At 49.8% G+C, this 24,575-nt stretch overlaps 1 protein-coding gene across 1 annotated transcript; it reads left to right on the top strand.

Annotated features, from left to right (window-relative positions):
• Positions 1 to 1,284: 1,284 nt before the first annotated feature.
• On the top strand, positions 1,285 to 6,829 carry macroh2a2 (macroH2A.2 histone). The gene is made up of 9 exons (XM_030106987.1): positions 1,285 to 1,567; positions 2,763 to 2,940; positions 3,348 to 3,454; positions 4,765 to 4,953; positions 5,525 to 5,629; positions 5,741 to 5,840; positions 5,949 to 6,038; positions 6,293 to 6,467; positions 6,577 to 6,829. The coding sequence occupies exons 2-9, from the start codon at positions 2,769 to 2,771 to the stop codon at positions 6,740 to 6,742; spliced, it is 1,104 nt and encodes a 367-aa protein (XP_029962847.1). The 5' UTR covers positions 1,285 to 1,567; positions 2,763 to 2,768; the 3' UTR covers positions 6,743 to 6,829.
• The last annotated feature ends 17,746 nt before the right edge of the window (positions 6,830 to 24,575 follow it).

Here is a 24,575-nt window from a genome sequence, read left to right as displayed (position 1 = left end):
ACCCTTCAGATCCTCCAGACCCTTCAGACCCTCCAGACCCTTCAGACCCTCCAGACCCTCCAGACCCTTCAGACCCTTCAGACCCTCCAGACCCTTCAGACCCTTCAGACCCTCCAGACCCTTCAGACCCTTCAGACCCTCCAGACCCTTCAGACCCTCCAGACCCTCCAGACCCTCCAGACTCTCCAGACCCTCCAGACCCTCCAGACCCTCCAGACCCTTCAGACCCTTCAGACCCTCCAGACCCTTCAGACCCTCCAGACCCTTCAGACCCTCCAGACCCTCCAGACCCTTCAGACCCTCCAGACCCTTCAGACCCTTCAGACCCTCCAGACCCTTCAGACCCTTCAGATCCTCCAGACCCTTCAGACCCTCCAGACCCTTCAGACCCTCCAGACCCTCCAGACCCTCCAGACCCTTCAGACCCTTCAGACCCTCCAGACCCTTCAGACCCTTCAGACCCTCCAGACCCTTCAGACCCTCCAGACCCTTCAGACCCTTCAGACCCTTCAGACCCTTCAGACTCTTGCTCTTGCTTGACTGTTGCTTTCAGACGATGGTCAAAGTTTATCCTCGAAATCAGAGTTACAAAAAGCAGCAGCGCTGATTGCCGAGGGCCTGCGGGAGGGAGGGGGGCTCAGGGGAGCCATCTTCACTGTGTGACGTGAACGTGGGAAAACAGAGCGTTTTCACGGTGGGAGGGGCTGCCTCTCTGAGCAGCATGAACACTGGGAAAGCTTAAACACACAGGCACGAAGGAAAAACATGCTTTGGGGTGTTTTAGGTGAGAACATAACTATATAACAAGGTTAAAACATACAAAAAGTGAGTTCTGCATGACACAGCCCTTTAAAGTGTGTGCCACCGGTGTCCCCGGTCTGAAGAGCTGAGTGGAGACAACTTTTCAAAATGTGCAGTGAGTCGGTCAGTCGGCTGAACTGGGCAGGTGGAGGAACACCTGGCTCAGGCTGGACATCACGCACAGCCGCTCTGAGCACTGAGGGTTCTTCCTCTACCTGGATTAGGACCAGATTATTTGTCAGATGAGGAATCAGGGTAAATCCCGGGATGTGATTGGCTGCTGGGCTCTCGGTGTGATTTCATCATCTGAATTCCGTGCTGGTGCGTGTGGAGAGATGTTGCCCGCAGAGCCTGTTGTGCTGTAGAGCGGAGTGTCAGGCTGGGGAGGCTGCGAGGCCGCCCGCTCCTTCCTCTCACGCACACTTCATGTTTACATGTTATTTGACCGTCAGTGCACGTGTTTGCATCAAGCACGGCTCTCTTTCCAGCAGCGGAGGCCATGGGGGGTGGGGGGCGACGCGCCCGGCTTTTCCCTCTCCTGAATTTTTCCCCTTTGCAGCATCAGTAGCACAGAGCCAGCCTCCGACCAGGCGACGCTGTTCCTGCTGCAGCCTGCCGCCGTGCGCTCCCCGCGCGCTCCCCGTGCGCTCCCCCAGCTCGGAAGGCAGCGTTATTACGCACAAAGAGCGAGAATCCGGAGGACCGGAGAAGCGGAGCAGCGGAGCAGAGGGCGGCCAGTGAGAGCCAGCGCGCACCGGACGAACAGGTACCGACTCTCCGCCTGACGGCGGCGCGGCGCGGCGCGGCGCGGCGCGGCGCGGCGCGGCGCGGCGCGGCGCGGGTCCGGGACCGGAGGCGCAGACGCTCCGTGACGGCTGCGGTTAACACGCACGCAGCGGAGGGAACGTGGGGCTAATGGGGGGGCAGATGGCGGGCGGGGGGCTCTTTCATAAGGTCGGTGTGTTTGTTGGGAAATACCGGCGGACCTGGAGCCGCTAGCGGCGGACAGACCCGCTGCTAGCGGCGCCGCTGCTGCCTCCGCGCCGCTAAAAACACAAGATTAAAGCATCCGCGACCAGGCTTTACCGCCGGGCGTGCGTGCGCGCGTGCGTGCGTCTGCGTGTGTACAGTAACGGAGAGGTTGTGCACCGGAAACGTTCTCCGGCCCCGGACCGGGCGCTCCCGGCCCGGCTCTCTCCTCCGCTGCCGGCCGCTCCGCGGAGCTCCCTGCCCGGGAAGACAGCGCGGCGGCGGCGCTGCTGCAGGCCGCAGCCCGGGAGGAGCTCCGGGACCGGGGCCGGGGCCCGGGCCGGGGGGCGGGGCCGCGGGCACCCGCTACCTGCGCGTTCAGCCGCGACCCGCGCGCACACGCGGGACCTGCACGTCCATGTTACCTGCGCGCACGCGCGCTTGACTTTTGAAAAGAGGACTGTCCCTGCAGGAGGCGCGCGTGCACGTGGTTTGATGTGATTTACTGTTGTCATATGTCATTGTACACATGTTGTTGGTTGTCTGTCATTTGTTGTTATTTCATTTTGTCGGCTGTTGATTATCATTGTTGGTTTTCATTTCTTGTGATTTGTTGTTGTTTGTTTATGTTTTGTTGCTGTTTGTTTGTTTATGTTTTGTTGCTGTTTGTTTGTTTGTTTATGTTTTGTTGCTGTTTGTTTGTTTATGTTTTGTTGCTGTTCGTTGGCGTCCCTCCTGGCCGCCAGCTGCTGACGTTATGAAGCCTCAGCACCCGGTCTCAGTGTGTCAGTGGTATTGTTGATCGGTAACGTGGTTCTGGAAAAACTCCCGATGGAAAACTGTAGCTTGATGTGTTGCTATGGCAACAAACAGGAAGTCAGTTTTCCTCTGAGTCCAGAAACGTGGTGAATGACGTGACAGAGGCTGAAACGTCTGGAGAAAATGGTCCAAATTAAGTGAAAGGGACTCCCCGTGTGTTTGTCTCCGTCCAGACCAAGATGTCTGCCAGAGGAGGGAAGAAGAAAGCCACCAAGCTGTCCCGCTCGGCCCGGGCCGGAGTCATCTTCCCCGTGGGGAGGATGATGAGGTACCTCCGCACCGGGACGCACAAGTATCGCATCGGCATGGGGGCGCCGGTCTACATGGCAGCCGTCATCGAGTACCTGGCAGGTAGGGACAGGGACACTGAGACACACTGAGACACTGAGACACACTGAGAGACACTGAGAGACACTGAGACACACTGAGACACACCGAGAGGCATGGCAGCAGTCATGGAGTACCTGGCAGGTAGAGACAGACAGTCGTGGTTGTGAATGTCCCCATGTCTCCACTCCCACACCTCATTGGATGGTGGCACATATGACTGTCCAATCAGGAAGCAGACAGCGCTCTGTCTGTCCGCCCGCTGCAGACTATTGAGAGGGAGTGGAGTTTCAACATTCAACACAGAAACACACACACACACACACACACACACACACACACACACACACACACACACACACACACACACACACACACACACTCTCTCTCTCACTCACTGTCTCTCTCGTCGTTCTGCTTTCTGCTTCCAGCTGAGATCTTGGAGTTGGCTGGAAACGCAGCGCGAGACAACAAGAAAGGCAGAATCACCCCGAGACACATCAAGCTGGCCGTGGCCAACGACGAGGAGCTGAACCAGGTACCACACCCGCAACAACACCGGGAACAACAGCCGGAACAACACACAGAACACACTGCAACAACACCGGGAACAACAGCTGGAACAACACACAGAACAACACCGGGAACAACAGCCGGAACAACACCCAGAACAACACCGGGAACAACAGCCGGAACAACACACAAAACACACTGCAACAACACCTGGAACAACAGCTGGAACAACAGCCAGAAAAACACCCGCAACAACACCCAGAACACACTGCAACAACACCTGTAACAACACCCAGAACACACTGCAACAACACCTGTAACAACACCCAGAACACACTGCAACAACACCTGTAACAACAGCCAGAACACACTGTAACAACACCCAGAACACACACTGCAGCAACATCGGGAACAACACCTGAACACACACTGCTACATCTGCACCAGGTCAGCCAGTAACACACCTGGAGTAACAGCTGGAGCAACACCTGAACACACCGCTACATCTGCACAGCTGCTGTCTCCCGCTGGTCTCCCTCTGCCTGCTGTTCAGGTGACCAGAGGTCACTCAGGGTCCAGACCAGGACCCTGCAGGACCAGAGGTCACTCAGGGTCCAGACCAGGACCCTGCAGGACCAGAGGTCACTCAGGGTCCAGACCAGGACCCTGCAGGACCAGAGGTCACTCAGGGTCCAGACCAGGACCCTGCAGGACCAGAGGTCACTCAGGGTCCAGACCAGGACCCTGCAGGACCAGGTCCAGGTTCCACAACATTACTGAACTCGTCACGCTGAAGAACACCGTCAAAGTGTTCAGTCACAAGAATTCACAGTTGTAAAGCGCGCACACGCATGCACGCACACACACACACACTCTCACACACACACACGCACACACCACTGAGCTGGTGTCAGATGAATCTGCTCCAGTCTCAGCCATTCCGTTCGGTTTCTTTAAATAACTCCAGCCGTCCTGCAGGACTCTCACTGCCCGACATTCAGAGATGTAGAGCAGAGCTTCTGAACGCCGCCAGCCTCACCGCTGGAGCTCCGCTCTGTCACCGTCACAACACACAGATCACACCACCGGAGCTGCGCCGTCATGTTTCTGCATGCAGAAACCACAAGAAACAGCTTCAATGGGGAAGTTATCTTAGTATTAAAAGGCATCACCGATCCCCAGCAGACACCAGACCCCGTGGAAATGAGGCCGAGAGAAAGAGCGCTGTTAGGGGAGTCCGGGGCTGACGGCTCGCTACGGCCAGGTTTCTGCAGTGGCCGGCTGGAAGCTGTGTGTTGCAGACAGTTTTTACATGGGAGCTGTGTTCTGACCCAGCTGCTGCGGGGGGTGACCATCTCCAACGGAGGGGTTCTGCCCCGGATCCACCCGGAGCTGCTCTCCAAGAAGAGGGGGGCTCGGGTCAGCCAGGCCTCCGTCCCCGACAAGCAGGAGGAGCGAGCCAAGAGCAAGAAGCCCGTCAAGTCCTTCAAGAAGGTCAAAGGCAAACGAGGCCGCAAGCCAAAGGTCAGTGTGCCCCGCTCAGTGGGGGGTCCCGGGGCATCGGGGGGCAATGACCCCTCAGTGACAGAAGCCTTACCTTCAGGCTGCTGATGGCAGCTCTGTGGGCTGCCTGCAGGAGCGTGGAGCTCAGAGGAGCTGTATCTGCAGCTGGATTAGGATCACAGAAGGCTGTGTGAGGTTCCAGCTCAGCAGCGACGGATTCATGTCTCTTAATGAAAGCTCATGTTGAGGGCGAGCTTAGCAAAGATTCACATTCTGTGGAGAGAGAACTCAAAGCAGCAGGATTTATTCAAGCTGCAGATAAAAGTGAGTTCAGTAGTTCAGCAATAGTCAAAGGTTTTGATGCATTTTATTGGTCGACCAGGTGAAGCTGTGTGAAATGACGTTTGGCTCTGTGAGGCCGAACGCTGTGATGCTGCTTCTCTCAGACAGCTGCCGTCCTGAGGACTCCAGAGTAGCCCAGGCTGAGGCTCATTCTGCTCATTTAGCACACCGCTGGCCCGCCGGGTCGCCCCAGCAGGGACGTCTCAGTGTTTGTGACGTTAAACGAAGCTCTGTTCTCCCCGTGAAAAAGAGCACAGACAACGACAAAGAGTCGGTGCCCAACTCCACCGGCGAGGACGGTCCCGGAGACGGCTTCACCATCCTGTCAGCCAAGAGCCTGTTCCTGGGACAGAAGGTGAGACAGCGCTCTTCCTCTCCCTGGCCACCAGGTGGCAGCATTGTAAGCCAGACAGGAAGCTGTGTGGGTGAAGTAGAGCTGAAAGCAGTTTGTGTTCTGAATCCACAGCTGTCACTGACGGAGAGCGAGCTGGGGAAGATCGGAACCATCAAGGTGGAAGGAATCATCAACCCCACCAACGCAGACATGGACCTGAAGGACGGCGTGGGTAAGGACGCCGCTCCCCGCCGCTCCCCGCCGCTCCCCGCCGCTCCCCGCCGCTCCCCGCCGCTCCGTCCTCCAGCCCGGCTGGCACTGAGCGCCGCTCTGCTTCCAGGGAACGCTCTGGAGAAAGCCGGAGGACGCGAGTTCCTGGAGGCCGTGAAGGAGCTCCGGAAAGCACAGGGGCCTCTGGAGGTGGCGTCAGGTAAAGAGGCACCCGCCTGCAGGGGGCGACACCGAGCCACTGTTCAGCAGGTCTCCAGCAGACCAAAACACAACCTGGTTCAACTGGAACGAACGTGGATCCATTCAGTCCTCATGGAAACATCCTGTTGATGTGACTGTTTTCAGTCAGATTGAACAAAACCGCCATGTGAACAGGGCCGCTGTTAAATCAGAGTGTGTGTGTGTGTGTGTGTGTGTGTGTGTGTGTGTGTGTGTGTGTGTGTGGCCCTTTAGTGGCGGTGAGCCAGGCCAGCGGCATGGCCGCTCGCTTCATCATCCACTGTAACATCCCTCAGTGGGGCTCCGACAAGTGTGAGGACCAGCTGGAGAAGACGGTGAAGAACTGCCTGTCGGCAGCAGAGGACAAGAAGCTCAAGTCTGTGGCGTTCCCCTCTCTTCCCGCAGGACGGTGGGTCTCTCTCTCTCTCACACACACACACACACACACACACACACACACACGCGCTGGGGCGTCCCTGCAGCAGAGAGATGGCTGACGGACTGTCTCCGCCTCTCAGGAATGGATTCCCCAAGCAGACGGCGGCTCAGCTCATCCTCAAGGCCATCTCCAACCACTTCGTGTCGTCCACCAGTTCCTCCCTGAAGAACATTTACTTTGTGCTGTTTGACAGTGAGAGCATCGGCATCTACCTGCAGGAAATGGCCAAGCTGGACGGGAAGTGAGGCGGCGCCGCGGCCGCCGCTGTTTTTTAACTGTTGTTTGTCTTTGATGGTGTAAAGTAGGAGGTCCAGCTGGTCTAATGAGGAAAACCATGTTTGTGAGTAGAGTGCTCTTCACAGTTCTGTTCCACTGTCCCTCCAGCAGGTCACATCCTTTCTAGATTAGATGATTTGAGTCTAGTTTGCTCTCTGCGCCTGGTTTCACGTGTTTTTACATTCCATGTACAAATAGAAGCGTTTGTCCTGGCCTCTGTAGTTTCTGATACTCTTAGTTTACTAATGGACTGATGTGGTTGTCATTCTGCTTTCAAGTAAAATGGAAATGTTTTACACCTGAGGTCTGCTCGTGCTTTACACACACACACACACACACACACACACACACGTTACTTGTGCTGGCAGCATTAGCAGCTAACATTAGCTTTAGCTCGACACTCTGGACCTCCAGCTGTTCTTCTGTGAGGCTCTGGGTGGTAAAGATAACAATCCATCAATATTAAATTCATTCCATCTGTGGACCCAATGGAAGCAGCCGTCCTATAGCGTTAGCATTCGCATTAGCATTAGCCCCACTCAGGTTGATCTAGCTGTAGATGGAGCAGCAGCCTCACTTCACTCTATCGATCCTCTGAAGATAAAAACATCAGCTCAGAGGAGGACAGCTCCATGAGAGAACCAACAACTGAGAACATTAAAGAACCCAGCAGGAGAACTCGAGAGGAGATGGTGGCTAACTGAACTAGAAGTGTTTCGTACTGCCTGGAAACAAAGTCTGTTAACCTAAAAAAAAAAAAAAACTGAAACTGCCTACTATTCATTCTTAATAGATGTAAACCAGAAACCAGAACAACCCCAGGTTCCTCTTTAATGCCATGGCCAGGCTGACAGGAAGTCACAGCTCTGTTGAGCCTCAGATCCCTCCAGCCTTAAAGGAATACTCCAAAGATTTTTGACCCATGCCCTATCCCTAGCGGTGGTGTGTTTGTGACTGAGGAGCGGAGCGGTGGTGTGTTTGTGACTGAGGAGCGGAGCGGTGGTGTGTTTGTGACTGAGGAGCGGAGCGGTGGTGTGTCTGTGACTGAGGAGCGGAGCGGTGGTGTGTCTGTGACTGAGGAGCGGAGAGGTGGTGTGTTTGTGACTGAGGAGGGGAGCGGTGGTGTGTTTGTGACTGAGGAGGGGAGCGGTGGTGTGTTTGTGAGTGAGGAGCGGAGCGGTGGTGTGTTTGTGACTGAGGAGCGGAGCGGTGGTGTGTCTGTGACTGAGGAGCGGAGAGGTGGTGTGTTTGTGACTGAGGAGCGGAGCGGTGGTGTGTTTGTGACTGAGGTTCGGAACGGTGGTGTGTTTGTGACTGAGGAGCGGAGCGGTGGTGTGTCTGTGACTGAGGAGCGGAGCGGTGGTGTGTCTGTGACTGAGGAGCGGAGAGGTGGTGTGTTTGTGACTGAGGAGGGGAGCGGTGGTGTGTTTGTGACTGAGGAGGGGAGCGGTGGTGTGTTTGTGAGTGAGGAGCGGAGCGGTGGTGTGTTTGTGACTGAGGAGCGGAGCAGTGGTGTGTTTGTGACTGAGGTTCGGAACGGTGGTGTGTTTGTGACTGAGGAGCAGAGCGGTGGTGTGTCTGTGACTGAGGAGCGGAGCGGTGGTGTGTTTGTGAGTGAGGTTCGGAACGGTGGTGTGTTTGTGACTGAGGAGCGGAGCGGTGGTGTGTTTGTGACTGAGGAGCAGAGCGGTGGTGTGTTTGTGACTGAGGAGCAGAGCGGTGGTGTGTCTGTGACTGAGGAGCGGAGTGGTGGTGTGTTTGTGACTGAGGAGCGGAGCGGTGGTGTGTTTGTAACTGAGGAGCAGAGCGGTGGTGTGTCTGTGACTGAGGAGCGGAGCGGTGGTGTGTTTGTGACTGAGGAGGGGAGCGGTGGTGTGTTTGTGACTGAGGAGGGGAGCGGTGGTGTGTTTGTGACTGAGGAGCGGAGCGGTGGTGTGTTTGTGACTGAGGTTCGGAACGGTGGTGTGTTTGTGACTGAGGAGCAGAGCGGTGGTGTGTTTGTGACTGAGGAGCGGAGCGGTGGTGTGTTTTTGACTGTTTGTGACTGAGGAGCGAAGCGGTGGTGTGTCTGTGACTGAGGAGCGGAGCGGTGGTGTGTTTGTGACTGAGGAGGGGAGCGGTGGTGTGTTTGTGACTGAGGAGCAGAGCGGTGGTGTGTTTGTGACTGAGGTTCGGAACGGTGGTGTGTTTGTGACTGAGGAGCAGAGCGGTGGTGTGTTTGTGACTGAGGAGCGGAGCGGTGGTGTGTTTGTGACTGAGGAGCAGAGCGGTGGTGTGTTTGTGACTGAGGAGCAGAGCGGTGGTGTGTTTGTGACTGAGGAGCGGAGCGGTGGTGTGTTTGTGACTGAGGAGTGGAGCGGTGGTGTGTTTGTGACTGAGGAGCGGAGCGGTGGTGTGTTTGTGACTGAGGAGCGGAGCGGTGGTGTGTTTGTGACTGAGGAGGGGAGCGGTGGTGTGTTTGTGACTGAGGAGCGGAGCGGTGGTGTGTTTGTGACTGAGGAGCGGAGCGGTGGTGTGTTTGTGACTGAGGAGGGGAGCGGTGGTGTGTTTGTGACTGAGGAGCGGAGCGGTGGTGTGTTTGTGACTGAGGAGCGGAGCGGTGGTGTGTTTGTGACTGAGGAGGGGAGCGGTGGTGTGTTTGTGACTGAGGAGGGGAGCGGTGGTGTGTTTGTGACTGAGGAGCGGAGCGGTGGTGTGTTTGTGACTGAGGAGGAACCATGTTATGTGGTCTCAGCTGGTGGAGATTAGAGACCTGCTCGTTTCAGTCCTCCTCTGACCACAGCGGCTGGAAATGTCCTCCATACATCAGAGGTGTGGACATCATCAATGCCCCGTCCAGATCCAGGATGGTGGCGTCTCCTCTGAGGACGCTGTCCTCTGGCTGGACGGACTCTGAACTCCCCACATGGTGAGCTCTCCATGGTGCAGAAGACCAACAACCAGGATCTGAACCTGATCCAGAGTCCCCGTGGAGGGACTGGACCACACCCTGTTTGACACTATGGACAACATGAGACGCTCCAGCTGTGGACAGGAGGGACACCAGGGGAGGAGCTGACGGAGGCTGCCGACGCTGCTGTCTGACTGAGACATGATGAAACCAAACAATAAAAAAAGAGCTGTGTGACGTGAGCCAGCCTCATTATTTGTAGCAGAGACTTTTGTGCAGGAAGCAAGACAAGAGGACTTCTTATTGTACACCCAGGGCTTTTATTTTGAAAAGCACACTGGATCACACAACTCACGGCTCTGGCTCGCAGGCCTAGAGTCCCGCAGTGATCCCGACCGCTCCCGGTCCAGACTGGCACATGATTAACCATGAATGACAGAAAATGAACTTAGAACACAGGAACAAGAAAGCTAAACGCAACTAATAATAAAAGGAACATCACAAACACAAATAAACCTCACAATACAGCCCCAAAAGTCCCAAACAGAAAGCTCCCAGCATGCCCTGTGGCATGCAATGCACCACAGCGCCCCCCACAGTCGCTAAAATACTCTCAGGGTTAATTCAACAGATCGATTGTCTGTTCAGACTTCAGCCGGAGTTCCTTGGTCCAGGCGATGCTGTTCACCACCGCTGTAATCGTCCTCCAGACAGCATTTTTGTATTTTCCTTGAATTCCATTTTTTATTCTTCCAAAGAGCTCCTCCTGATTTACCTCCACCTCAGACCTGACAGGATCGATTTCCAGCTTGGAAAAGTTTCTTATTTTTCCAAAATCACTCCTTATCCGTGTTTGACCTCAGTGGACGGGGCTTCATAACCATGAATATTTCAGGGCGTAACATGTTAATGATGATCAATTTATCAACACCTGATCATTCAAAAGCTGAGATCGACGAGGTAAGAATATTTCGTTAATGCCACGTGAGCATCGTCGTACAATGCGCAGATTCACACCCATTTGAAAGATCGTTTGATAAAGGGCCACTGTATTTCATCCATTCCTGAAACTTATTCTGAAAAAAAGAAGTTGTCAAATCATTAATGATTGATTTTAAAGATAAACTTCATGTTCTACATAAGTTTCTAACTTTGACGGTGATTGTTGATTATAATTTGGTTAAAAATTTACAACGAATTGTAAATTCCAGACATTGTCTCTCATTAAAATATTTGATTCTATGTTGATGTCTCACAGATTCTGATAATTAAACTGATGGTTGTAAAAGACACAGGACAGCTGATTGATAAAGGAGCTCCAGCTGTTTGAGGTGAGTCCACTGAGCTGCAGTTCCCCCTGTGTCCAGTAGGGGTCAGTGTGAAGCTGAACGCTGTTTGTGATCCTCCAGAAAAGCGAGAGAAGAAGCAGCTTGAATGGAGGCTGTGTGGAGCTGAGCTGTTGTGTCTCCCAGAGGAAACATTTCTCCTCCTGCAGCAACAATGACTTCAGTTCAGGCTTTAAGAGAGTTTATCAGCGAGAGACTAACTGCTGCTGCTGGAGAAATCTTCACCGCGTTTCTACAAACTATCGTCCCCTTCGAGGAGGAGATTGACCGACAGAGAAAACTGCTGCAAATCAGCTCCAAACTGAAAACCAAGTCACACAGAACAGGTATGAAAACGTGTGAATGAACACATGAATGTGGTTGATGGAGGAGCGTTACATTTGTTTTGAAGCTGCAGACAGAAATGAGGCTGCAGCTGCAGCGCAGTCCGGTGTTTCGGATTAACTGGTTTCCGTGTTAACCGGTGACCGACAGGTGTTGAAAGCCCGACTAAAACGTGTAGTTCCTCCAGTGAACGTCGGTTATTTGCAGTTACAGTATACTTTTAAGTTTAGAGTCTTTTGTGAGCTTTACCTTAACATCTGCTGTTGCCCGCATACGTTTACAAAAACTAGATACCAGGGGAACCAGTTAATCCGAAACACCGGTAGAGTTGGACTGGTCGTCACAGATTCAGACTTTCAGCATCAATAATCTTTAACAAAACGTCTTTAACACACAAAGTACGCCTATTTCCCATCGTTGTGAGGCGGACAATATGCTACGGGCCCTTTTTTTTTTTTTTTTTTTTTTTGGCTTTTCTCTCAGCGGAAATTCTCTACCACGGACGTCCAGGCCACTGAGCACATCCGGGTATGCGCGGGCCTTAGCAACGGTAACCAGTCGTCGGCCCCCGACGGCCCCACGCGTCTTTTGTTACGCACTTACGTCACACGTTTGAAAACTGAAAAAAAAAAAAAAAAAATACCGGTAAATGTGTCTGGTGCGCCGCTGCTATGGAACCGGGAGGAATCCAACACAAGCCTGTCACATACCTGTCAATCACAAAAGGGAGTAACTCCGCTGGTCCATCCTGCCACAGAGAGGAGCAAGCTGCTGCGGAGCAGCTTCAGACCAGCAGGAGGCGCTGCTGTTCAGCCCCGAACAGATGTGACTTGATTTTGGCTGGTGCACATTTACACAATATTGCATTAGATAGAGTTACTATTAATGCACCGGCGCCACGAGAGGACTCGATGTGGAGACAGGACCTGAAGAACTGCTACTGAAACTCTAAAGTAGGGCGGGGCGATATGGACCAAAATTCATATCCCGATATATTTAGGCTGAATATCGATACATGATATACATCCCGATATTTTTTCCGCAAAGTGAGAGCAAATGTTCAGTCAAAGCCAAATATGACAAGTCACAAGTAGTTTTATTGAAACCGGCTGTTTCAGTGAATGGTGGCGAAATGAAATTAATAACAATCAACAGGTTTCTTCACCTGGTTCATCAAAAATGCTCAGTTGTTCAAAAAATAAAATGTAAACATAAATGCCATATAACAGGAGTACCTTTTTGAAATTAAAGCTCTATAAGGTACACATTTAAATGAAAATATATCTTAAATAAAAATGGCTTATGAAATAAAATAGGCCAATCCTTTTCTGAAATAAATCTATTCATGAAAATACAATAAGCATTTTTGTTTTTTAATTCTACAACTAAAAACGACTTGTTGAAATCAAATCAAAATTACAGATTTTCTTCTCCTTTCTAACAAATCCACAGATGCAAATAATGAAGATTATAAAAGATCAAAATACAACAACCCCTTGTAAGAGCAGCATTTATATATAAAGAAGGAACAAAATAAAGTGCTGCGTTTAGGAAACAAATGCAAACATCAGCTTTAGATGACCTTTTCCTCTTGTTCCTTTAGCAATTTCTTTTCTGAACAGTCTCAACCAGTTGCACAATAAACAGAATATCAGGTCAATATAATTTTTCTCACTGTTTTTCTACTTTAATAAACAGTAATGCGCACAGCTTTACACACTCCGTACTGCAGTTTGCGCTGCTGTTTAAGGTGGTGAAAAAGATTTGTCGTGCTTCCACCCTTGGCTGTGACTTGTTCATATCACTCCCGACATATAACGTGACTTTGTTGCTCGTCTGATATTTTAAAACTGAACCATCTCCAAATTACTGAGCCTCTGCTTTTTCTTTTACTGACCAGTTCCTCCTTCGCTCTGCAGCCGCTGCTGCTTCCTCCTGCTTGTTGAAGAGTCCCGGAGTGTCGCTCTCTGGCCCCCCCCCCCCCCCCCCCCCCCCCCCCCCCCCCCCGAGCAGGAAAGAGGAGGGGGGGGGGGGGGGCGGGGGGGGCGGAGCAGTCCAGAGAGCTCCACTCCGGGTCAGCAGCGCAGCAGAGCGAGGATCACAGCGCAAATTTGAACTGTATTGATATAAACGATATAGTCTAATTCCATATCGGATTTGAAAATATATCGATATAATTTTAATATCGATATATCGCCCAGCCCTACTCTAAAGTACAGCAAATGATTTATTTAATCAGTGATGTGAAAATAACATATTAGCTAAAGGGAGATTAAATACAGACAGAGGACGTTATGTCAAACGTTTTAATACTTAAATTGTCTTTAATTTAAGCGGGTCCGTTAGCGGGGGGCACGCGCCGCCCTCGGTGGCCTGAGTCCCGGGTCCCATTCGGTCCGGGGTCCTGCTCGGCGCCGGGTCCGGTGCTGGGTGTGTGTCTCGGTGGGACCGTCCCGCTGTGGGGAGCAGACCGGGCCGTGGCGCCGCTGCTGTCTGACTCTGATGTAATTAAATGAAACAATAAAGCTCTGAGCTGTACAACGTGAATCAGCCTGATTATTTGTAACATCAGGGTTAAATTTACGGATCTATAATCTGTTCAGACCTCAGCCGGTGTCTGTTCCTCCAGACGACGCTGTTCACCGCTGCTGTGATCGTCCTCCAGACGGCGTTTTCCTATTCTCCTTTAATTCCAGTTTTTATTCTTCCACAGCGCTCCTCCTGATGTACCTCCACCTCAGACCTGACAGGATCGAATTCCAGCTCCGAAAACTTTCTTTTTCTGCCAAAATCGCTCCTTTTCCGTGTTTGACCTCAGTGGGCGGGGCTTCAGAACTGTGAATATTTCAGGGCGTAACGTGTTAATGACGATCAAATTCAGCCGCCGCATTTATCAACACCCGATCATCCAAACGCTGAGAGCAGCGAGGTGCGGAAGTTTCTGTAATGCTGCGGAAGTTTCTGTACGACGAGCTCACCGCTCAGATTTACACCTGTTTGAAAGGTCGGTTGTTAAGTGAGGGCCAGTGTGATGTCCTAAGGTTTTGTGTCTCACAGTCTGAACCCCTCCAGAAATGAAGAATCGGTCGGCCTCCAGAGACCGGTAGTTCTCCATCGGCTCTTGGTTGTATACACCTGGAAGAAATAAATGATTTATTCAATATTTAATAACCACTAAGCCCCATTTAGATCTAAAGGCATTTTCTTGATCATCTATATTTGTGTCAGGGCCAAGCCTGGACTGGGCAGAGGAAGGTTTAGAGCTGCCATTGAGCTGAGCCTGTTAGCCTGTTAGCCTGTTAGCCTGGCATGCCAGACTGACTTTATTTCTGTGTTCCACACAGATAAAGACATAAAGAGGTCCATGTTTGTCCATGTATGTCTGCCCATGGAGACGGTCTGGCCTGCCAGGCTATGAGCCTGCAGCAGGCGAGTGAATGCTAGCTTGTTAGCGTCCTCCTTTTTAATCAAACTGCGTTTGTCAAATGAAAAGTTTTAAACAGACACCTTTCATAGCAACATTTGTACTTACCAGGAGTTTCGATGAGGTAGTGGTTAGAGGTGTGCTGATACATCGATTATTAGATTAATCGTGATGCGACACATAATGATTCGATTACGATTCATAAATATTTAAAATCGATTATTTTTCATAATAACTAGACGCCAGGAGCACGGACGCCACTTGCGGAACCAAAGTATTGTTCCTGCGCACCACCCGGACATCTGTAGTGACGGACCGGTTAACATGGCGACAGCTAGCTCTTTAGCTACAGTAACAGAGTGTGAGATTCATTCTTCTGGATTAAAAGCTAGTGCTAAATGCCAACGCTGCTTTTGCTAAAGAGAAAATCATTCAAAGTTCTCGTCCACAACATCTTCATCCAATAGATATTCGTCCATTTTACGCTACACTGGAACAAAAAGCACCGTGTAGCCTCATGTCGCCCCGGAAACAATGAGCCGTACTGCGCATGGCGCGGCGCCGTAAACAAAGCTTTCAGTTCAGAGGTAAACAAAACAACCAAAACATTTATCTCTGTAATCTGCCTGAAAGAAGCCCAGAGGCGTTTGGCAGCGTGACGATGTTTATTCCAAGAGCAGGGATCAGAAACATGCGTTAGCATCGGCAGTCGAAAAAACACGCACACAACACTGCAGCTCCCGTAGCTCCCGCTGACGTCCCACTACCGCCTAGACATGTAGACATAGATATCTAGATGTAGGTGTCTAGATATGCTGCACGCCAAGTAGTAAATTCAAATTGAACATATATCTGCATATATGACATATCTGCTGTTGTTTGCACTTAAGGGAGGTAACTGCTGATCTTTTGTCAACAGGGGCAGCCTTTTGTTGTATTGGCTCTTTAGGCCACAGCTGCAGGCACAAAGTTTATGCCATGGTTGCTGATGGACCACTTGACATCAATAAAAAATACTTTTTTTGGATTTGAATTTGTTTGATTACTTTGATTTATGTATACCGAGAAATAGCTGTACATTGTTTCAAAGTATGAAACAATGTACAGCTAACATTAAAATCTGTTCGGATAGTAAAAGGCTACAATCATACAATATTGCACGCCCCAGCTGCCGAACAGGACAAGGGGGAAAAAAAAAAGATTTATGTATACCGAGAAACAGCTGTACATTGTTTCAAAGTATGAAGTGGGCCCTAAGTGAGGGGGAAAAAATGCACAAAAAATCACGATAATTGTTTTTATCATTAATGTCGTGATAATCGTTGAATAATCGAATCGTAGCACCCTGAATCGTAATCGAATCGAATCGTGAGGTGCCTTAGATGGCACACCCCTAGTAGTGGTTCACATCTGGGAACCCCAGACTAGGCCACTGTTTTAGCCAGGGATCAGCCGTGTGCTTGTATGGACACAAATGCAGCCCGACGATGTTCAGCTTCGCCTTATATCTTGCTAAAGCTTCAGGCTTCAGCCCATCCTGATACTGGTGAGCCACACCTGGCACCAGCGACCAACACTGAATTGTTCTACAACACAACAAAACGCTAAAAATTTGATAACTGTACAAATATCCACTGAGAAGCCCTGACGGTCTGAATTCTCCACATTGTTTGCCCTCCGTAGTGGTGACTAAGGCCGATCACGTGGTGCCTGACGTCACGCCGATATCGAGGATGGATCTCTGAGAGCAGCTAGCAGTGTGGTGTTCAGGGACCGTCTGTAAATTACCAGACTGTGCAACGGTGAAGACAGACACTGCAAAAATATCAAATACCAGAACTGATATTCACTGCAGTGTCACCAAAATCACTACAACCTTCACTCGTCTCCTGATGATCAGACTACAACACTTGGTTTATGAATCAAAAAGTACTTTTCATAGTTTGAATGGAGTGTTGTGGGTAATAAAATTCAGTAACTTCACTGTAATGTGCTGTAGTAATGAAACGATCAGAAGACTCCTACTGAACACACTGCAGCGTTTAACAGTTCCGCTCTGCAGAAACCTTCAGCATTAAACACATCTGGATCAGAAACTGCTGTTTGCAGATTGAAAAAGTGATTATTTCCTCTCAGTCTGAGCTAACCTGCTGACGTTACTGTGGTTTCTGCAGCTTTACAGTAAATCTTGAAGAATGATGATGCCTTCAGGTGTTGCTGGGAAAATAAAGTCTTCACCATGTCAAAGTGGAAACTTCCCACTGACATTTCAGAGCTCAGAGAGGCTCATGTTGCATCCAGACAGTTTTCTCATTAATTTTTCAACCTCACAGCTGCTGCTGTTTGTAAATGTTTCTTTTAAATGTCTCCTGTTGTGTCTCATCCGTCCATCAGTGTAAAACTGGGTTTCCCCCAGAAAACTTGCTCAGCCCGGTGGTTGGACTGCTAGAGAAGCCCACCATGTTTATGTAAAAAAACAAACAAAAAAAAGTTACAAGTTGACAGAAATTTTGAAATTATGACTATTTTGTGTATTAACATTACTTAAATGCAGAGTCTTACAAAAAGGCATGATCTTAAATAAAGTTTTAACAAACACAAAATACAATTAAAATAAATATCAGTTGTTTTCAATTAAGTTAAATCCTAATTAATCTTAAAACAAGGCATTGCTGTTCACATTTCAAGGTCAAATAAATTAACAAAAATAAAAAAGTGCAAACATGATCAAGGTGTAAAAACAGGGACTCGGAGGCTGGAGAGGTCTCTGCTGGACTCTCTGACCTCGTCCACTTTTTGAATGAAAAACTGAAGAAAAATTATTGAAAATTTGTTAGATTGCTTACAGTTATTAATATTCTTATGTTCTTTAAAGTCCGAGTTAACCAAAATCAGCCATTTTCTTCTAAACACCTTAAATAAGTCATAAATGTGTTTCTTTACAACATATAAAAGCCATTCCTCCATTTATGATTTAATTTTGTAGGTAGACTTCACAGACTTTTTTCACCGCTTCTGTGTTCAGGATTTAATGGGCGGGTCAGAAATGAGGGCCGCGTTACATAACGCGGCCCTCATTAGCATAAACCCGCCCCCCGGATGCTGAGCAATATAAAAACATCTAGCGTATTAGCATCGGTGGTTTTCCCGCTAGCTTTGGAGTCTCGGATAGCATCTCGTACGACAGCTTGCAGCTAGCTAACCAGTCAACCAGCCAGCTAACCAGGCCTGTCACCTCCACGTCGCTCGAGCATCTTCCCTGGGTCCACAGTGTGCAGGGGAACGATGCCGTGAGCTAAATAAACCCACGCGGCCCGCCTCGTGGGTTGCCCTCGTCCCCGGGGGGCGTCGGCTCACCCCGGGACCGCCACCGCGCCGCGAGGCACGGCCGGGTCCGGGAGGCCTTCTCCCCGGGGGTCGCGGGGGTTCCTCTGCAGGGCGGTGTCCGACGCTGCCGCGAAAGGCGGGTTGGTTTCGGAGGGGGTCGGGTCGGCGGCGGCGACTCTGGACACTCGCCGGGCCCTTCCCGCGGATCTCCCCCGCCGCAGACCCGCGGCTCCCCCGCCCGGAGCCGCGGGTCGACTCGGCTGGCGCCGGGCAGCTGGCTGAGAACTGGTGCAGACCGGGGGAATCCCACTGTTTAATTAAAACAAATAAATGACCATTGTGATGGAGACTGTGAGGAACGAGGCTGAGCTCCTCAGCATCTGACTCAGAGTCAGTTCTGGCTCTGATGGCTCACATTGGTCGGGCTGGGTCCGTCTCATGAGGCTGTTAGAGCGCTAGCTTGTTAGCGTACAGCCTCCTGAGACGGACCCAGCTGGAGGCGGCTCCCCTCCTGTGGGCGTGGCTCCAGCGCTTCTAGCTGACACGCCCCCAGCGTTTCACAGCAGAGAGAAGTGCTGGTTTTTACATGATTTTGAGACCTTATTTTATGTACTTGGCAATTTTGTTAATCATTCAAATTTGGCTCAGTGATTAATGACACCTGTTTATGCAGTGTGACAAACTCATAACACAAATTTATTTCTGCTTAACTCGGACTTTAAGTATTTGTTGTTCATATGGAGTCCACAGCAGTGCATAAGTCCAGCAGTACCTCCTTCAGTCCAGCAGAGGGCGCAGTCTTACTGTTAGCTGTACAGTGCAGTGTGAAGCAGTAGAAGAAGAATGCAGGGCGCGAAATTCCCTATAAAATGGCGGCGGGGACCGATTGAGATCAAATCTCCGCCGGTTTAGGTGCCATGTAAGTAGGTTCGTACCGCCTGTTGGCTTTATTTTATCATGACATGAAGACATTTTGAAGAAAGAAACTACTGTGAAACCGCTAGCGTGTAGCGCCCGGAACTAAAGCGCAGTGTGTTTCCGCACGAGAGTGTAAGCCACATGGACATGTCGGAGCAAGCAGCACAGCGCGGTGAAACGACGCAAGCTGCGTTCACACCGCCAAATGCTTTCCGCGATTTCGCATCAAAATATAAATGAAAACAAATGGGAACGCGCGTTCCACCAGCGACGGGACGCGGCGCGTTGTCGCGACGAGTCGGGGCGTTGAAGAGCAGAATGAAGAAAATGCTGGCGAAAAGGAGGAAGCACGACAAAGAAAACGCTAGAAAATGTCAAAAGTTTGGGACAACTTTAAGCGAAAAAAAAGGGAAGAGCTCGGTACAAAGTCTGCACTGCCAAGCGGAGCTGGCGGGTTATAACAGCACCACGTCCATGCTGGAAAAAACCCAAAAACGACTGTATTCTGAAATTGTTGTTTTGCCCTCCTTTGAATGCACTTTAAATTTTAGGGCAGCTGTCAGTTTAAAAAGGTGAAGGTGCTGTTTTGGTCTCAGCCTGAGTTTTATTTTTGTTTGTTTTTTGCACAAGACAGAAATTAATGTCAATAGGAATTGTTTGATAATACTGAATATTGCCTGCTGTACTTGAAGTGTTCTTTAATAATCAGCTGTCATGTGCATTTTCTTTTTATAATGAAGCTAAGGCCTTAGCCCTCTCTCAGGTATTTCATTTATTTTTTATTCAAGTAATTTGTGAATTTAAATTGTAATGTTCATCCTAGCAATGAGTGTTCCTGTGCAGTTCAATAAATGTTACTGCAAGCATTAATAGTAGCTCATTTTTCTGTCCGTGGTGAGTTTTATGCTTGCCAAAATAAAATATTATATATATATATATATAATCCTTTTAATTTACCAAATGAATAGATTAATCAATTACTAAAATAATCGATAGCTGCAGCCCTACATGCATACCTGCAACAAAATAAATAAAAATCATTTTAGAAATTTGCAGCTTAGGGTGGGCCATATAGCATAAGCATGTCCCAGACACAGTGCAGCAAATAGATAAAAACATAACTAAAGAAGCTCAACAAAATACAGCAGTTTAATAAAAAAAATATTGTTGGATCCTGTTTTTGATCAGCATGTTACAAAATTGAAAATTAAGGACCTGTTAAAACTTGGGAGGACCTGTTAAAATCTTGATGAATTTCATGCCCTGAGAAAGTGTATGAATGGAATCCTCTAGACCAGGGGTGGGGAACCCTGGTCCTGGAGGGCCGCAGCCCTGCATGTTTCCCATGTCTCCCTGCTTCAACACAGCTGATTGCAATGAGGCTCGTTATCTGGCTTTCTGCTGGACTTGGCCATGAATCTTGATTCGATTCAGGTGTGTTGAAGCAGGGAGACGTGGGAAACATGCAGGTCTGCGGCCCTCCAGGACCAGGGTTCCCCACCCCTGGTCTAGACTGATGAAGCATGTTGGTCGTGGCTGCTTCATTAAACACAAGCAGTTCCGCCGTCTGGACAGTGAATCATTCTGAGGACAGAACACCAACCATTCTGGATTAAATCCACTGGTTCCATGTTTCCCATCGCGGCTCACAGAAGGCTGCTCTGACCACGTGGGAGTATCCATGCTAACTCGCACCGGCTCTGCCTCATGAGCTCTGCTCTCCCATGAAAACACTCCTCACCTCTGACCCCTGTGTGTTCACGTATCGACCAGAAGGTGTCGCCATTGCAACCGTATCACCAGATGCCATTAAAAGCTCCAGAGACCGTCTTTGGTATCGCTGTTTTGGTGCATGAAAAAACATATTTACAATTAAAAAAACCAGCGACGCTTAGCCTGGCGGGGGGGGCAAGAAAAGCCTGGCGGGGGGGCAAGAAAAGCCTGGCGGGGGGGCAAGAAAAGCCTGGCGGGGGGGGCAAGAAAAGCCTGGCGGGGGGGGCAAGAAAAGCCTGGCGGGGGGGGCAAGAAAAGCCTGGCAGCCCACCAGGCCTATAAAGCACCGAGGGAAACCCTGTAAAATATTCCCCTCCATCCCAGAGTGACTTTGTCTTGTTTCCCTCCAGAGAGTCCACAGCAGCACATTGGTGAGCAGAAGAGCAGCTCCAGTGTGGAGCAGGAGGAACATGAAGCTCCACACATTAAAGAGGCGTCTGTTCCTGATGGTGAAGGTGACGATTCCCACCACTCTGAGAGAGACTGGAGCAGCCAGAGACTGACTGCTGCTGCTGTGGAGATCTGCACCCTGTTTGAACAAGCTATTGTCCGGAGCCAGGAGGAGGTGGAGCGTCAGCACAGACTGCTGGAGACCATCTGGAAACCTCAGATCAAGTTACACAGAGCAGGTAATGAAAAGTGTGAATGAACACATGAATGTGACGCTGGAGGATCTCCATCGTTATGGCTGTTTGACACAAGCAGGATCTGAGTCTCTTATGTTTTCTGTTAACTGAGGCTCCAGCTGCACTGTGACCACCGAGTGTTTGTTTTATAACAACTTTAAAATCCAGATGCAACAATTCGACCCCCCCTTCCACACCGCCAGACACAAAACGCTACAGAACCAGATCCGTCTGCTCCACCCCAACATATTGGGTCTCATATGAAACTGGAAAATCCACACTTTAAGACGACACCAAACAGAATATTCTCTGAGCCGACCTCCGCCCCGCAGGGGCAAAACAAAACGAGAACTCATCTTCTCATTTCACAGCCAACATCTCAGATCATGTTTCTCACACTATTCTTCACCAAATCTCAAAGCTGTTCACACCAAACACAACAGATTTTATGTCCTTACTGTTTTGTGGTCATTTTCCAGCCGTCCACGCTCCTCTGACCACAATTAATGGCATAATCCTCTGAAGCAGTGAAAGAGCGCCGTGCGCCACAATGCGATGTGCTGCCTCTTGTGGCCATCATGCGATCTTGTCGTTAATCTTGAGACGTGAAAGTCTTAAGATTCTAAAAGCCTCTTTTTTTGTTTTGTTTAGTCAACCTGAACTGTATAAATAAATAAAGAAATGCTAATCAGAAACTCAAGACAGGGTTTGTTTGAACATTAACATTTGAGTTTGACTATAAATGGTGAGGAGGAGTAAACATGAGCTGAGCTGTGAGCTGTGTTCTGGCTCTTCTGGGTGGCAACTCCTATAAGCTGGGTTACTCTACCAGAGTCCTGGGACCTGGAGGGTTCTGCAGGATCTACCAGAGTCCTGGGACCTGGAGGGTTCTGCAGGATCTACCAGAGTCCTGGGACCTGGAGGGTTCTGCAGGATCTACCAGAGTCCTGGGACCTGGAGGGTTCTGCAGGATCTACCAGAGTCCTGGGACCTGGAGGGTTCTGCAGGATCTACCAGAGTCCTGGGACCTGGAGGGTTCTGCAGGATCTACCAGAGTCCTGGGACCTGGAGGGTTCTGCAGGATCTACCAGAGTCCTGGGACCTGGAGGGTTCTGCAGGATCTACCGGAGTCCTGGGACCTGGAGGATTCTGCAGGATCTCAGCTGTTCTAGCACTGCTCCTCTGGACAGAGATCTCAGATGTGGTCCTGGTCTTTCCTGGAGCCATGCCTCCAGCTGGGGGGTTCCTGCCCCCCCTCCCCCCATCACTACTGGACCACTGCTGCCTTCACAGCCCTCACCTCCTCCAGCTGCTCTTTCAGCCCTTGCTTTTCCTCCAGCTGTTCCTGTTCCTGCTTCCTGATGTTCTGTCTCTGGGACTGCTGCATCCTCACTACTGCTCTCTGCTCCTGGTTCTCCTGGTTCTCCTGGTTCTCCTGGTTCTCCTCCACCATGTCAGGCTGATCCTCCGTCACCAGTTTGTCAGTCTGAATCTTGAAGTCCCTCAGGATCTGGTCTCGGTGGTTCTCCACCCCTCTCGGGGGTGTTCTCTGTCTAGGCTCTGGGATCTCCAGTCCGTCCTCGGTACAGATGTTTCTATATACTCTGCCTCAGCCTGGTTCTGGTTCCAGGTCTGCCTTTCCTGCCAGCTCCATGTTCCTGTTCATCTTAGCTGCTGTGGTTCCAGATCGGAGCTTCCATGCCGCTGAGGCAGGTTCTAGGTGGTAGTTGGACGGTGTTGTTCCCTGCTGGGGTCCTTCATGAGGAGGCCTGCTGGACCCTGGGTCAGCCACTGTGGGCGGTTCTCTTCTCTTAGCAGCCGGCTCATTTGCAGCCAGCAGGTGTGGATCCTGTCAGGACCTGGAGCTGTCCAGTTCTTCAGTTTCCACTCTGGTTTAGTCCCGTTATCGTGTCTTAAAGGAAGTTTTAGTCTCGTCTCGTCGAGTTTTCGTTCTGTCAAAAATGTGTATTGACTAGTGCTGGCAACGATTAAATTTTTTAATCGCGATAAATCACAAAATTTTTCTGCGATTAATCGCATTATGCGCAATATACAATAATGATTTCAAAATCATCCTGCCCCCAGCCGGGGACAGGAACTTTTTTTTTTTTGCCAGAATCAGGGTTTCCCCAGAAAACTTGCTAAGCCCGGTGGTTGGACTGCTGGAGAAGCCCACCGTGTTTATGTAAAAAAAAAAAAAAAAAAAAAGTTTTGTGTTATTGTAAGCATTTATTAACATTACTTAAATGCAGAGTCTTACAAAAAGGCATAATCTTAAATAAAGTTTTAACAAACACAAAAATACAATTAAAATAAATATCAATTGTTTTCAATTAAGTTAAATCCTAATGAATCTTAAAACAAGGCATTGCTGTTCACATTTACAGGTAAAATAAATTAACAGAAATAAAAACGTGCAAACATGATCAAGGTGTAAAAACAGGGACTCCGAGGCTGAAGAGGTCTCTGCTGGACTGTCTGACCTCGTCTACTTTTTGAATGAAAAACTAAAGAAAAATGATTAGATTGCTTACAGTTAATAATATTCTTATGTTCTTTAAGTATTTGTTGTTTCTATGGAGTTCACAGCAGTGCCGCAGTCCAGCAGTACCTCCTTCAGTCCAGCAGAGGGCGCAGTGTTACTGTTAGCTGTACAGTGCAGTGTGAAGCAGTAGAAGAAGAATGTGTATGAATGGAATCCCCCAGACTGATGAAGCATGTTGTTTGTTCTGCTTCATTAAACAGAAGCAGTTCCACCGTCTGGACAGAGAATCATTCTGAGGACAGAACACCAACCGTTCTGGATTAAATCCGCTAGTTCAATGTTTCCCATCGCGACTTGCAGGAGGCTGCTCTGACCACGTGGGAGCATCCATGCTAACTCGCACCGGCTCTGCGTCATCAACGAGCAGCGGCTCTCTGATGAAAACGCCTCACCTCTGACCCCTGTGTGTTCACGTATCGACCATAAGGTGTCGCCATTGCAACCGTGTCACCAGATGCCATTAAAAGCTCCAGAGACCGTCTTTGGCATCGCTGTTTTGGCTAGTAGTGCTTCACTGGTAAATATCATGAAGTCATGACAAACTTGATAAATAAAAATTTAAAAATAAATCCCCTCGTCCTGCATCAAGATTATGTTCTGGGGCAATTGCAAAACACGACCGTGTGGGT

Source organism: Salarias fasciatus, chromosome 13, assembly GCF_902148845.1.
Source record: "Salarias fasciatus chromosome 13, fSalaFa1.1, whole genome shotgun sequence".
Lineage (NCBI taxonomy): Eukaryota > Metazoa > Chordata > Actinopteri > Blenniiformes > Blenniidae > Salarias > Salarias fasciatus.
Note: the sequence above shows the minus strand (reverse complement) of the source record. Positions and strands in the feature narration are given on the sequence as shown.

What these genes read in the sequence shown, in the direction of transcription:
- macroh2a2 (XM_030106987.1), top strand. Translation starts at nt 2,769, where the DNA reads ATGTCTGCCAGAGGAGGGAAGAAGAAAGCCACCAAGCTGTCCCGCTCG. An exon ending in AACGAGGCCGCAAGCCAAAG is followed by an intron (nt 4,954 to 5,524) that starts GTCAGTGTGCCC and finishes CCCGTGAAAAAG; the next exon opens with AGCACAGACAACGACAAAGA. An exon ending in GCCTCTGGAGGTGGCGTCAG is followed by an intron (nt 6,039 to 6,292) that starts GTAAAGAGGCAC and finishes GTGGCCCTTTAG; the next exon opens with TGGCGGTGAGCCAGGCCAGC.